The sequence below is a fragment of the Aythya marila genome, assembly GCF_965140915.1.
Source record: "Aythya marila genome assembly, chromosome: 1".
Taxonomy (NCBI): domain Eukaryota; kingdom Metazoa; phylum Chordata; class Aves; order Anseriformes; family Anatidae; genus Aythya; species Aythya marila.
The window spans coordinates 28,854,832-28,869,965 of NC_139042.1; the positions used below are offsets into that span (position 1 = coordinate 28,854,832).

General features: G+C 40.2%; 1 protein-coding gene across 5 annotated transcripts in view; it reads right to left on the bottom strand.

Annotated features, from left to right (window-relative positions):
• Positions 1–15,134, bottom strand: part of FNDC3A (fibronectin type III domain containing 3A) — a 113,153-nt gene that overhangs the window by 34,132 nt on the left and 63,887 nt on the right. For all 5 annotated transcript variants that reach the window (XM_082767591.1, XM_082767589.1, XM_082767590.1 and 2 more), the window contains 4 exons: positions 13,488–13,564; positions 9,028–9,265; positions 6,201–6,473; positions 4,731–4,789 (listed from right to left, as the gene is read on the bottom strand). In XM_082767591.1, the coding sequence (XP_082623717.1) occupies positions 4,731–4,789; positions 6,201–6,473; positions 9,028–9,265; positions 13,488–13,564 (647 nt within the window). The remainder of the gene's footprint in view (positions 1–4,730; positions 4,790–6,200; positions 6,474–9,027; positions 9,266–13,487; positions 13,565–15,134) is intronic.

Consider the following 15,134-nt stretch of genomic DNA (forward strand, 5'->3'; position numbering starts at 1 on the left):
GAATTAAGGACATCCTAAAGATGCATGGAAAGCTGCAGTGTAATAAAAAAAGCTATAAAAAAATTCCAAATGAAGCAAAAAAAGAGCTAACACGATTAAAGACAAAAGATATTAGAAAAAATATGAGGAAAACTCCAAGTCAGGCACTGCTCTACTACTGCTGGATGTAGAAGTTCCAACTTTAAAGCACAATGCAGGAAAGCAAGAAGCATTTAGCAGTTATTTCTGCCCTGTGCTTGCAATGCAGCAGAAATCCCTTTCCACCCTATGTACCACTGTAGCTGGACTAGAAAATTAACACCCTGCAGCAAAAGCTCTGGGTCCAGCAGATGGTGCCCAGTGAAACCAAATGGCCTACAACAAACCAGGTGGTCACGTTAAACCAGTGGTTCCCCTTCAGTGACACACACTTGTGTCAAACCAAGCAGTGGCAAGAAGCCAAGCCTAAACTAATAAGCATTGGGGAGCACCGGGAAGTGAACTTCTCATGGAACAAGTGTAAGAAGCACGTACCTGAGCACCTCTAAGGCAGAGAAATGAAACACAAGGAGCAACACTTTGCCAGGGACAAATACTGGAAGTAATTTCCAACCCTATCCAATGCCTGAATCCCACAGAAGCTGCTCTTTTCTTTCCTGCAACCCCAAAGAATCAGGGTGGTGGAGTGTAAAGTCCCCTGAACTATAGCTTGTGCGTGAGGGGTCACTGATCAGACAAAGAGAGAAGCAGTAAAAGTAGTGCTGAGCAACAATGAGGTTTTTCTTCTGGACCACATGCTTTTTGATGCTAAATATTTCATAAGTTCTGGAGCTTTTCAGTCAACTCATATAGGTGTGTGAGTATTTTCAACCACTCAGTTGCTAAAAAATAGATAAATCACAGTTGCAAGCACATACAACAGAATATAACTTAAGTCCTTTACAACTGGTTTACAAAACATTAGATTCTTTTCAGGTTCAACTTGTAGCTGGGAGAATGATTTTTAAAGACAAAGACAAGACTAGGTCCAGATTATGTCATATACATTTTGCTCAAGAATATCAATAAGGGACAAAAGCAAAGTATCAAAAGATTAGTAATGGCTAAAATGAAGATATCCTATGAAAAAGAATTCCCTATTGTGTATATCCACTATGGTAGTCTTAGATTACATCAGCATAGATGATTGCTCCACCTTCAAGTTAAGTATGCATATGACAGTCATTGCTGAACAAGTAATTATTTGGTATTGTTTATCCTCGATGATCAGTATCAATAATATCCCAATATTTGACTTTCTGAACAGTAGCCAGAGCTTTACTGAGGAATCACTCAAGTTTCAGAAATCCCCATCAGTTCTCCAGTACAAAACACCAGTGTATTTTCAAATATCACAGTGATATGAGGAGGAAAAAAATATTTTTGAAGAACAAAGATTAAGATCAGAAGAATCCACTGTGACCGATCTGAGACACTGAGGAGGGATTTTTTCAGAAAACTTGGCATTACTTATTACTTCGTGCACTTATTCAGCAGCTGCAGTTGATTGTGGTTGCAGCTCTGAGCACTGCGCTTCTTCAAAGCAGATGACACCACTTGACTTGGGCCCTAGGCGCTGAGGAAATTAAGAGGTGGCATGTCTCCACTAGCAGTGCACCTTACAAAAATAATCTCCTTATTAACCACGTGCCATTTGGGTAAAAAAAAAAAAAAAAAAAAAAAAGCAGTTTTAATATGTGCAAGCTGGATTGCATTCAGTGACATAAGGTACTTAACTGGTGAGTAAGCTGCATCATGTTCTAAAAGCCCTGAAGCATACACAACATGCATGAGCTACAAAACATGATGTACTCCCCAGGGCTTTACAATGCCATACAACCAGTCCTCAAACTCTGAGAACTCTGAGTCCCTGTCCCTTCTTGTCCTTAAATCCCCAGCCTTCAGCTCCATTCTTCAGTTTGCTTTTTGCCTTTTCAGGTCCCCTTGTCTCCTCTTCTATTAACCAAACAGCAAAGGAGGCAGATGTGATGGCTGGTGCAGCAAACTGTACTTCTTGTACTGGCTGATCCAACAGCCAGTACTCCCTGTGCTGGCACTGAAGTTCATCCAGAAAACAGGAGCTGATGATCCACCAAGAATCCCTAAATACAGTGCTTCAAGCAAAGTATTAACCAAAACCCTGTAGAAATATTTCTGATGAGACCTACAAAAAGGTGTGAAAAAATGATCTCCTGGTTCACTTGTGGGCGGGTGAGGATAATATTTCCTTGGAGAAACGGTGTGAGGCTTGCTTCTGATCATGCAAAGCCTCAGCAAACTATCCAGTTGCTCTCATCAGATCCCACTCCCCAAAGCTGCAACATCAGCTAGTCTTCCACCCACCTGCAGCTCTGATACTCCCTGTAAGCCTCTCCAAGTGCTGGAAGCCTGGCTTTTTGCCTTCTGCACTGTTTGCTCTGTGGCAAACTACCACTGCCTAGGCCTGTGATGTTTTCTGAGGGCTGCAAAGACAGCACTTGCAGGCACTCAGCTACAAGCAGTGAAATTCAAGACAGGTCATGGTGGGGAGGGGAAATGGTGAAACTTAGACTTGCCTATAAGCCATGGATGGTTGGTTGAGTGCTGCAAGCAGAAGGAAGCAAAGGGAAACAAGACAGGGATGTACTGGAACCCTATTGCTTTTTTGTATGTCCTCTACAACACAGTAGAAGTCACCATCTGTTGATTCTACTTCTCACAGTCTCCCTGACCACCTAGGATGCTCAGTTGCCACTCCCCGTGCCAATGTAGTCACTGCTGACATCCCAGACTTGGATGCCCTGACCAGGGGCAAAGGACTGATCCATTCGCAGAGCAGATTACTTCGTGCAGGGAAATAATCTTTACCATAGAGAAAAAGCACCATACAGAAAAAACACCATGTCGTTGTGTTTAAAAAAAAGAAAAAGAAAAAAAAGGCTATTTTCATCTCGCACACAATGGGCCAGCATTAGCACTAAATCTTCACTGCTTCACTTTGAAAAGGGAATCTAATTCTTCTAATGCTATTTTGATGCCTGTCTTCCTACAGTGCGATGTCCAACAGCAACCCGGGAACCCTGCACAATCCCTGATGCTCGATCTAACACCGCGATAGCTGTAAGAGTGTAGTACCATCCGTGGAGATGAAACGCACAGCTGGGCAGTGAAATAACAGGCTGCAAAACAAAACCTCTGCTGGCAGGTCTCACGAGTACTTGCTGTCAAAAGGCTGATGAGATTTAGGAAAGCTGGATTACACCCAAGCTCCTGGGTAAGGCTTGATGGTGTCAGATACAGCCTTAGGTTCACCTCTCACAGCTGTAATCCTTCCCGACCCTTTTTTCTCCCACTTCTTGAAGTTTGGCCCTAACCACTGGTTCTTCATTCCAGTCTGTACTCATTTACTCCATACCCAATTTCTCCCCTTTATCTCCCACTGAAGTTCCGGTGCCCTTACCTCACAAATCATCTTTCTCAGGCAGTTTCAGCCTCTTGCTACTACTGCCCATTACACCCACCACTCTCAGTCTTACTAGGAGCAAAAATAACAAACAGAACAGACAGTTGTTCTCCCAGTAGTTCATACACTGCTCTATTTGCTCCTGGTCTCATTTTCCCATCTCAGACTCCTCATCTATTTCAGGATCCCTCAGTCTTGGTTATCCTTTGGACCTGTGCTCTTTGCTGGGAACTGTCTCTGCTCTTCACTTCTTTTCTCCACCACACCTTAATCTTCATAAGCTTTCTTTCCAGTCCCACTTTCTTCACCTAAAAATCTTTTTATGGCCTGTTCACCAGCTCTGGTCTCCAGGAACATCCTGTTCAGAGCTACTGATCTTTAATGTCACAGCTACCACCTGCACCCCAGAAGCAGCTAGGATACTCCTCTCTATGTCTTCATTTCATTTCTCTCAACCCTTTCTTACGAGATTTGATTCAGACAATTTCTACCTCCATGACAGGGGCACTGACAATACGTTATCACGTTCTGGTGCTTGGACACAGAGGGATCCCAAGCATTTAGGTCTGCCAGCTCAGCACCACAGAATCACAGAACGGCAGAGGTGGGAAGGGACCTCTGGAGGCCACCTGGGCCGACCCTCCTGCTCCAGCAGGGCCCCCCAGAGCAGGGTGCACAAGACTGCGTCCAGGCAGCTTGAGAAGATCTCCAAGGAGGGAGACTCCACATCCTCTCTGGGCAGCCTGGGCTGGTGCTTTATCAGTCTCACAGAACAGAAGTAGTTTAGTGGCAGATTTGGACTTGTTAAGAGTTAAGGGTTGGACTTGATGATCTTAGAGGTCTTTTCCAACATAAAGGTTTCTATGATCCTAAGTGCTTGCTGATGTTCACAGGGAGCTTTCTGTGCCTCAGTTTGTGACCACTGCCTTTTATTCTGTCACTGGGCACCACTGAAAAGAGCCTGACTGCAAGAGCTGGGATTGTTCAGCCTGGAGAAGACAAGGCTCGTGGCAGATCTAATCCATGAATATAAATACCTGAGGAATGAATGCAATGAAAAGAATTCCACACAGTAAGTATTAGGACAATTTTAGCTTCATAAATGTTAATAAATTAAAAATTACTTTGGTCATTTGCATTTCAGTGAATGAAAGTTAAGTGAGTTTTCATTACTGCTAGAAATTGAAGAATTGAACTTAGAGAAAAGGAGGTATAAACGTATAAAATAGCAACAGATACACTGCTTTTATAGAAAGCTGCAATCACTTACCACTGGCTTGGCTATATTAGAAAGAAGTGCTTCAAGTGCTTTTGTTTCTTCATCCTTTTCTTAAAAAACAAAATCAAAGCAAACAAAGTGCCCATGAATCACTGTTCAGTGACTTTACATTGAAATAGTTCTTCAAATTCAACAATTGCATATAGATTACAGCATGTATAAAACACAACACCAGGCCAGCTTGTATTCAGCTAGGGCAACATAAAACCCAAAACCTCCCAGAGTTGTTGTTCACTTTAAACTAGTTGTAAATGTGTTCTGTGATTTAATAGAATACAAAAAGTGTGGTTATCTTCTATTAATGTGTAATTTTAAACAAACTACTGCTCTGGAGAAGTTAACCTCTTGGCCGAGATATTTCCTATAGATTTCTCTTTGGATGGAGTCACAGCCAAGTTACAATAGTTTAAAAGACCTTACTGCACATCAGCTGGAGGAAGGACTGACTACTGGTGACACTGGTGGCCTCCATCAATTACAGGGTGGCAAACCTGAGCTTAACCTTCAGTTTTATCTCAGGGAAAGGATTTCATGTGCTCTGCTTCAGCTGAAGGTACGCCCAAATTTTACAGAGTAATTTTACAGAAAATGTTTTTATGTGGTTTCTCTCACACAATACATGAATTTGATCATCTCAGTAATATTAAATGCACAGGCTACTCAGTTTTGTAGTTGCAGACGGGCATTTTTAATTCACTTAAAAACCTTCCTTAAACTAAAATGTTTAAGATGGAAACAACCTCCCTCAAAAAAAAAAAAAAAAAAAAAAAAAAAAAAAGATTTCTGAGGTAAAATCTTAAAATTACAAATTAATCTCTAAAAAATTAATCTCTAAAATTACAGTTTTATATTTCTAAGAGAGTCCGTGCCATTGAAACTAACTAAAACGTGTTTCTAGTTTCTACTTGTTAGCACAAGTCACAGTACATCATTTTCCAAAATGTACATCAGTACATCATTTTCTAAAATAAAATAATAATTAAAAAAAAAAAGTGGATTTCTCCATTTTTTGTATAAATAGTTATAAAGAACTGCTAACATAATTTTTGCCATGTATGTAAACAGCACATTTTGTCACCTGTGCCTTGGTGAAGTCTGCTTATAGATAAACACCAGATGTCAGAAAGTAAACTGAATGCAAGACAGATGTCAGAGTGGAAGTAGTGACATGTATTCATCCAAATTTGGAGCAACAGGTCAATGAATGTTCCCAGTTGCTGAATTCAGGTTGTATTATAAAGGTGTCCCTTGCTACTAAACTTTCATGGGGTTTTCCTAGTTTTGTTCTCTTAGAGCTATTGTTCCTACATGAGGAGCAGGCTGCTTGCCTCAACTCCCTTCCACGTCTATCACCCAACTTCAAGACTGCCAAAGGATGGTGTTCTATCTACAAAGGCTGTGCTCAGCCAGATACTGGACTTGCATATTTTATATACACACACAATTTTTGTTAACACTTACCTTCTACTTCCGTGTCTGTCTGAGAATTACTTTTTCCTTTACACACAGACTTGCTTTTGGTAGAACCTGTGCTTATGCCAGCTGTGTCCTGTCCTTTTGAAAGTCCATTAGGTTCACTTGTAGGAGAAGGACATTTCTGAGGAGATGATGGAGGACTGTTTAATTTATCCTTCTGAGTTCCATGTCGATCTTTTAATTTTTTTTGTAACCTTTCATATGTTTTACTAGACCTTTCATCTCTAAAGTTGGCTCTTCCATGAGCAGGCAGAGTATCTGAATGAAAGTAAAAAAGAAAAATAAATAAATCACAAAGAACAGAACGTAATTAAAGATCTATTTTAAAATGTCATGTGAGTTAAGTGTGTGCTTCTGTGCAAAACTACATCTACATTCCTATTATAAAACTGAACCATCCAGAAAGTGAACTTACATACAGTAATTGGACATTAACAACCTGTTAGAGGAGAAAGTGTAATCTTTCCTTCCACATCCTTTTTCCGCTTACAAAATTATTTTTAAAAGGTTTCTATATTCTTCCCTAAGCTGTGAGGTGCAGAATAAAGTTATCACACTACTTCATTACATAGGAGAATTCTGCTCTGATGCTGAATACAAAAAATAGAGAAGTTTTAAGTTTTTGGAACACTATTACTTTAATGGGATTTCTGCAGAAATCAACAGAAAAAAAAAGCAAACAGACAAACAAAAAACAAAAGCAAAGGGCAACTGAAAGACACTAGAAGACACGAGATAGTATATGGCGAGGTCTTATAAGTGCACTAGACCTGTACACGGCAAGCCAAAGCATTGCTGCAGCATCACTGAGGGCCCACCTCTACGTCAGAACATGGTTTTAGAAAAAAATGTCAGTACGAGACTAATGAAAAAAATTAAACTGCAGAGTTCTTCTGTCTAATTAAAACATTTTTATCCATTTCATCTTTATGTTTAAGCACAGTTTAAAGACTCAAGATTTAAACATTTTATTCCACATAGCACCAACTCTTTCCTCAGTGTATTCCTACCTGCATACCTAATGAAAACTTCCCCCAAAACACATCTTTCAAAACCAACATAGAATTTGACTGGAGTTTGAGAATTTGAAATTGTATCACTCAGTCTAAAGAACAAAATTATTTGTTATTCCTTCTGCGCTAGGAATTTACAGAAAGCAAGATGAAATAAAAACTTCCTTGCAAGAAGGACACAATCAAAAAACTGCAGAGCTTTTCAGTCTCTGACTTTTTAAATCAGTTTAAGTCTGGAAACTTTGACAGATTATTATTAGAAAAGCTGTATTTAAAATTTTGATTTTCACTACTATTAGAAAGTTAGGAGCTTTTGTTAGAGAACTACCACACTGTAAGTACTTTTTTCATTTTTTCCCCTTAAATTCAGATTTTTTGTATGGGAGCTGTAGGGTTCGACATCTGACAGACACAGCTAAGGTGTGTCCACAATTAAATATGAAACCTGAAGCAAGTATCAAACAAACTAATGTGTTCCTAGTCCTCTACTTCCCTAAACTTAAGAGCATATTAAATATGTACTTAAAATAAAAGAAAATGAAAGAATCCCACATTATCACCCATTCTTTTACTGTTGTTATTATTATTATTATTAGTCTGGTAGTTTAGCAGATTATCACTGAACTCATATGTAAATGGATATAATCTAGCAGCAGAAACCTACTGAAGTCTAAAACTTTATTCCATTAAGAAGTATCCTTTTTACCTTATGCGTTTAATTATCATGTTCCAATCTCTTCATTTAGGAAACTAAAAGCAAAAGCCTCCCACTTACTGTCAACTAAGAAATTAATGAGATTATAATAAGTACCCAAAAAGCATATAATAACATACTATTATCCAAGTAGTGCAAGCAAGAAAAAAGGTATAACTCGATACAGAAATACTAAGAAATCCAGCAAGATCAAGACACTGATATATTTTTTATCTGACCACGTTGTACATCATGACTATTTAAGCACAGTGACTACATGGAGGTCATTTTAGAAGATTTTAGTAGTATCATAGAACACTGAGAATCTACCCATCTACAGTGACATGACAGTGCTCTAGTTTCCCTTCCATGGCTTCCGCCTTCTTTCTGCGAGAACTGCAACCTGGTATTGTTCTCTAAAAGTCTTTTGAGGTCAGCACCTGCTTTAAAGCAGGAGTTTATGTAAAGAAAAGCAGGTCTACCAGAAAAGTAAATATTTATCAAATAACCCCACCCCTGTTAGTACATGCATACACTGTGTCACTAAACAGCATTAAAGGCAGATAGCAATGGTACTTCCAAAGACAGCTTCAACTACAGTTTAAGTGGGTAGCACCTGTTGGAATTTATGATTCTATGAATTCAATACAGACATTAGCCCAAACTTGCAGTTTTAGGAAAATAGCACCATTTTTCCATATACAGTATAGAGAACTCCTGTTTCAGGCCTCAAACAGGATACTTGCAGATAGTTATCTCAGAACAGTGCTCAAGTATGGATCTAAACACTGAATCAGAGTGAAAACCATCAGTTGAACTACCACAAACACTTTCTGCACTGCTTTCGTGGGCAAATCCTTAACTGATAGACATAAAAAATAACCTGTATATTTAAAGGATAACCAAATAGAGAAGCCCAATTAATGAAAATAACTTCTGAAATACCAAGCTTCAGCAAAAAGACTGGCATCCTCAAAACGTTTTTGTACAGCTCCCATTCAAACCATAGCTGTGCGTGATAAAGGAAGTGTATCAGCATCACGGATTCTGGAAACCAGTTCAGCATTCCTTTGGTGGCACCTGCAATACTTACTGAACTACTTACCCAGATCACCATACATTTGGGAGGTGTGATACTGTGGAATGTACTGCGTCGCTATGTCACCGGCTCCGGTCACTGGTGAGTACATGTGACGTGGTGGAGGGGGTATCATGGCTGGAAGAGGAAGGAAGCCAGGCAGTGGGGGATGAGGTGGCCTGTGTATCACTGCGTGACCGCCAGGATGAAATTCTGGAGCCTGGGGAACCACCACAACCCTTCGAACACCGTTGTCCTCAATAACCTGTATAGTGAGAGGCCATGCACCAAAAAAGAAAGGTTTAGTAACAAGCAAGAGAACAAATATGTTGGGAGGGACAAGCTGAAAGGTATGCTTCTGTATATACTTAAACAAAACCAGCAATGCCAAAACCCTTGAGTTTGAGAAAAAGGAAAACACAAAAGGGTACGAAAATAAGGGCAATATAAGGGCTACCTACCTTGCTGTTAAGTGTATTAATTACAATAATGTGTTTAATTTCTCAATGTGATAGGGAAAAATATTGTTGCAAAATCTGAGTGCAACAACATCTTCTAAACAACTAGGTCTATTTATGCCATTAACCTGAGCTTGTCAGCAGGGCTCTCTTTCCCTCCTCATTCATACCACTTGCATGCTCTACTGCTCCTCAGATTTCTTCTGCAGTATAACAACTAGATGGCTCCCTGGAAGTGATTTGATGAGCAGGTGGACCTCACATCACATAAATGGAGAGAAAAAAGGCGTAACAGTGCCTGGTGCTCCCAACACGATCAAGTCAGTCCTCCAGTGATAACCCAGGAGGCCCCTGTCAGCACCAGCAGCCACTGTCTGCATCAAGCTGTTGAAGCAAAAAAACCCTACCAGGATGGTAGTCAGCCCTCTCAATACTCCTTTACAACTCAGCATACTTTAAAATAACCTTTTTTGTTTGTTTTTCCTCTGTTAAGATATTCTGCAGCCTGAAAGAAGCCACTTACTACTGAGAAAACAAGGGAGTTTGTGACAGCCTCTGCCAGACTGAGGTATGCAAAGAGGCTTGCTGTGTACCTAAAAGTGATCTTGGCATGATTTGAGTCAGATTTACTGTAGGATTAATAACCATAGCACCTGGGATGCCAATGAATACATTGTTCTCCACATCTTAATAAAATGCCCCCAAATGATGCCACAACGAGGGCCGTAATGCAAGTTTCTGGATTTTTTACCCAGAAAAGGAAAAGAGCAAGACAGGAATCTGGAATATCAGGACAATATTTGAAAACAGGGAAGAAGGCAACTCTAAGACATGTTTTCACTGGCATTTGGAATCAGGTGGGACATGCTCACGTAAACCAGTGGGTGAACTGGGGCAACAGGAACAGATCGGGAGATCAAAGCACTGGGTGCCAAGTTGCTCTGACCTCCGCTGTTAGAGATTAACGGTGTAATGCTTGGCTAGATTTAGTCCCACGTCCTGGTGTGAACACTTCCACCGTGTCTGACAGAAAGCTGCCTGAAGGATCAAACGGTGGTTTTACTGCGTTACCACTGGGGTTGGTGTGCGTCTGGAATGGAATTTCTAGTTTAGTCCCCAGATCATCCTGCTCGCTGAACCAATGCAGGGTAAGTGAGGATGGCCTAGGAAATCATTTCAAAACTTCCCTACTGTAGTAAAAAGGAAAACTATGTAGGCACGGTTGCATGCTTCTGGTGTTATGTAGAACAAAGATCTTTACAGATAAGCAATAACTTTCAGAAGACAAAAGTACGTACAAAAAGGAGCTGATCCCACCCTACTTACGTGAATAGAAAGCTAGAATTCAATGTAAATTACTTAAGTGAACACAGCTTCAAAAAAAATTATATATATATACACACACACTTACCATGTGACTTAAAAAAAAATCACTATTTTCAGTATACAGAAATTGTCTCTTACTGGGGAAGAGTGATTTTGCAAAGTTGCATATCTGTGCAGCTATAGCTGTGTGGTACCTAAAGGTGGCATATATTAACAGCAGTAAAGCCGAGGAGAACTTCTCTTATTCAAGGAAATTCTCCAAATGTAGTTTTCATCACCAAAATCCCTTTTGTTTAGACAAGGAAATTGCAATTTATTACAAATTTATTTGCAGATAAGTTTATATAGGAAGCAAATTCCTTAAAAATGTTCCTTAGATTATCAGCAAACCCAAGAAAACAAATAAATCATAAACTAAGTAACTCAGAAATAGATACCCAATTCAAGCAGCAGGGACCTTAAGCTAAGTCTGTGACTGTGCCTCTAAATCAAACACCAGCTCAACTGTGTGACCATAGCGGGGGGGGGGGCTAGGAAAAAGTACTATGTGCATCATGTCAAGCATGCCACCTTAAGTTAAAAACAAAACAAAACCAAGCTATTATGCTAATTGTACTAGCAAAACGTGTAGTTCTGGCACAGGCCTCTTTGGTTGTGTGAATCAACCACACATCACTGGAAAATTCACTACAGGCACTGAATACAGTCAGCTTGGAAAGGATGAATGAAGATGTCTGTGCTTGCTTTCACAGCTCTAGAATTACAGTGCCAAAAGAAAAGGAAGGGAGAAGTAAATCAATGTGTGAATTGCTTTTTATGTATGTGATATAAGAAGAATCTACATGCTTTGTTCTGTAGCTCTCCCCGATGTCCAACAGGGGACAGTATGCTGTGTCAATGCCAAACAGAAGTTGAAGCAAGCAGAGGTATAACAGAACTAAATGAAAATGGACAAGCAAAATGAAGATGCTGAAGCTGTTCTTCCAGACTGATGGCTTTAGGTGTTTAAGTGGCTTCCAATTTCCCTGAAAATATATCCGAGTTACTGTCTTAAAGATATGAAGAAATCACGGAGGTTACATCGGTGGGACTGCAGTGATAACTCTTAGCAACATCGGCATTTTTTTCCTGTTTGCATGACCGCTATCATATCCTCGAGCTTGTAACAGGAACTTCCAACATAAACCACAACAGCTGGTATGTTTTGTCAGCAGTAAATACTGCAGAAGCCTTATAAACTACAGGTTTTCCTAGACTATGACATTCCTACTCAGATGAAAACAGCAGACATGAGCTCACTCCACCTGTACTCTCAGCTGGAGAGAGGTGAGGCACCTTCGGTTCAAAAGTCAGAGAGCTGTGCCAGCACAACACTTGCCTGGACTAACAAGCTCCAATGAGAGGCTAACAAGCCTGCCCCAGCAAAACTCGGTCCTTCAGCCTGCCTGCTGCAGGCTCTCCTCAGAGGGAGGGTAAAGTAATTTCAGAAAAACGATTCAGATTGTCACAGGTCACACGACTTTTTGAATGCTAAGTGCTTCATCAGCTGAAACGAACTACTGAGGAAATAGAGTAAAACTTCAAACTTCAATTCAAAAGTACTTTCAGATCCTTAAAAATGAATTCAAGGCGTTTTGCTATGATTTAAAGATAAATGGACTGTCACGATTTTTAATTTATTTTCCTGTTTCAGAACTCAGCTATGAGAGATACATGAGCCAACCTTCAGCAGATCAAAGGTAAAACCACGGAGACGCCATGGATCAGCCTGCCTGCCCTCACAGCCTTTTCTGCTACTAGAGGACAATTTTTCCATGCAGTTCAGATAATTTGTGCTACATCTCCTGGACACTGAGGATTTTTTGGTTGCATTTTGTGCATTGTATTCTCTTCTGATGTATACACAGTGAATCAGATGTAGGCTGGTCTCAATGACACAATATCATGAGGAAGATTTACATTATGGAAGTGGCATTCATCTGCTCTGGTTTCCAGGTCTCAGCTACTAACCCCTGTGCTCATTCTATAGCTGGGGAAGAGGGAGAGACATCATCTAGGAGGCCATATATCCCAGCATAATAACAAGTAGAGGTGAGAGGAATTGTCCTTTTAATGTACTCTAAAGGATGTCCAGGTTATCTAGCTCACATTTAATTTTCAGGCATCTAAATTAGGAATCCCTGAGCAGCAACAAAAGCACAGCCCTACTTCAAGATAAGGCATGGAAATGTGTGTTGTATGGTAACTTATCCCCGGTGGAGAGCTGATGTTTTTTCATGTTGTTTGCTACACTTTTTCCAACTGATCTGTTTTACTCCTTATCTGCAGGGAGCTTCCTAGACACGAGCTATGTACGTACATAAAATTACATTGGTGCCAGGAGAAAATACTCGCTAACCGAGAATTCAGCACAATGAACTATCTGGGTCATGGGCTTTTTTCTGTTCAGAGGGCATCTAGTACATTAGGATCCTGAACTAAATAAGGAAGTGTACCTGTTATTGTCATGCAAGTAGTTAATGTATAACTAAATGGGCACACACACTGGCTCCCATCACAGAGATGTTATTGGACATGTCCCATTATTTACCTGCTTGATCGCAGTGACTCTGGTTTGACAGATTCATTTACTGAATTAGCTATTTCGGTTTTACTCCCACAATCTGCATGCACACAACTGAAGAAAGAATCAAAGGGCCATACCTGTGGGGCATATCCAGGAGGCACATAAATAGTAGGCACTGAACCATTTGGGGACATCATTGGAACCTGAGCAGGACCTAAATGGGTTAAAAAAAATAGTCTCAAATTATTAAATGGTGCGGTACTGGAAGTTCAAAGAACATACTGAACTGCAAAGTCTCTGTGAAAAATATACAAGATAACATGGATAAACAAAGGCAATGAACTGTACAGATAAAATTATAGCAAAGGGCACTCTTAGAAACATGAGACATTTAATAAAAACAGGAACAAAGTAAAAAGTAATTCTCCAGTAGCTATTTCTCCTTCCTTCTCTGTCAGCTCACTGAAGAACTTTTGGCAAAACTTCTTGGCATGTGACAAATCAAAAGAAGTGTCCCCAGATGAAGAGGCAACTTTACTACAGAAACAACCAAGCAAACAAAAAATTAGAAACAAAATGCTAAAATCACATAGTATGCAGTTAAAAGTTGTAAATAAAGTTATTTACTAAATTGCTGCTCTGTTACTATGGGCTCAACACCTAAAATGGCCTCAGTACCGCGGGAATGGGAGGTGGCAAACAGGGCACCAACTTCAAATCTCAGGGGAAAGAAAGCCAGTGTTTTTTTACAAGCCAGTGAGTCTACTCCTACAAATGGTAAGGAGTTGTGATACCACAGTGATCTTTGTACCAAGCAAGCCAGAAAGAACAGAATTCACAGATTCTTGGATAAATACGACACAGTGGAGATGTGTTAAGGTGGCATTTGTAGATAAAGCACTGCCTGGAAAATCTGGTACCTTCAAAGAGTGCAGGGACAGTGTTACATGCTTGGGTTTTCAAAAAACTTTTGACAATCTTTCTCAAAGACTCTTTGAGAAGTAATGCTGCCTTGGGTTTAAAAGGGAAGAAGGCTTCTCATGAGTAACAACTAACTGGATCAAGGACAGGAAACAAAGATGAGAAGTAAGTGATCAGCTTTCAAAGTGGCTGGAGTGACCAAAGGAGTACCACGGGCACGCAAAAATAAATCTGTTTGATGCATTAACATTGCTGGAAAAGGAAATGAATGCTGAGGTGACAAATTCTTGGTATGCACTCAGAGAGCTGCAAAGGATCTCAGAGCACTTAATGACTGGATGATAAAAATGAAGAAGAAATCGTGCTGCTATGTGCAAAGCAACGCACCTGGACAAAACCAACAGAACTATTTATTTACAGAGTTAAGCCACACATTAGCTGGAAACAGATTATGGATTTACTGTGTGTATTTCTAAGGAAAAGCCAACTGAGCTGTTTGGTGGGATTTGCAGAGGGAAAGAGAACACAAGATCATCACTCACAGAACTGAGTACAGGCAGAACGCGTTACCCTAGGGTCTAACTTTATGCTGGCCCTCGTAACAGTGTTTATCAGGGAAGAATCAGGAGGCCAGGATTCTTCCACCTGAAGATGGAGGAAAGGTAAAAGGGCAAGGAGGAGAGAAATAGTAAGAGACCTACAAAAATCACAACCTGCCCCAAAATAGGAGGATGGATCATTTACACTTTCTCACGTACAAGAACCAGAGGTACTAAATTAGATCATGGAATAAAAGGTTTAAAGCGGAAAAAGGAATTTCTGAGGAAACGCACAGCTAAGTTTTGTAACTCACTACTTTAAGA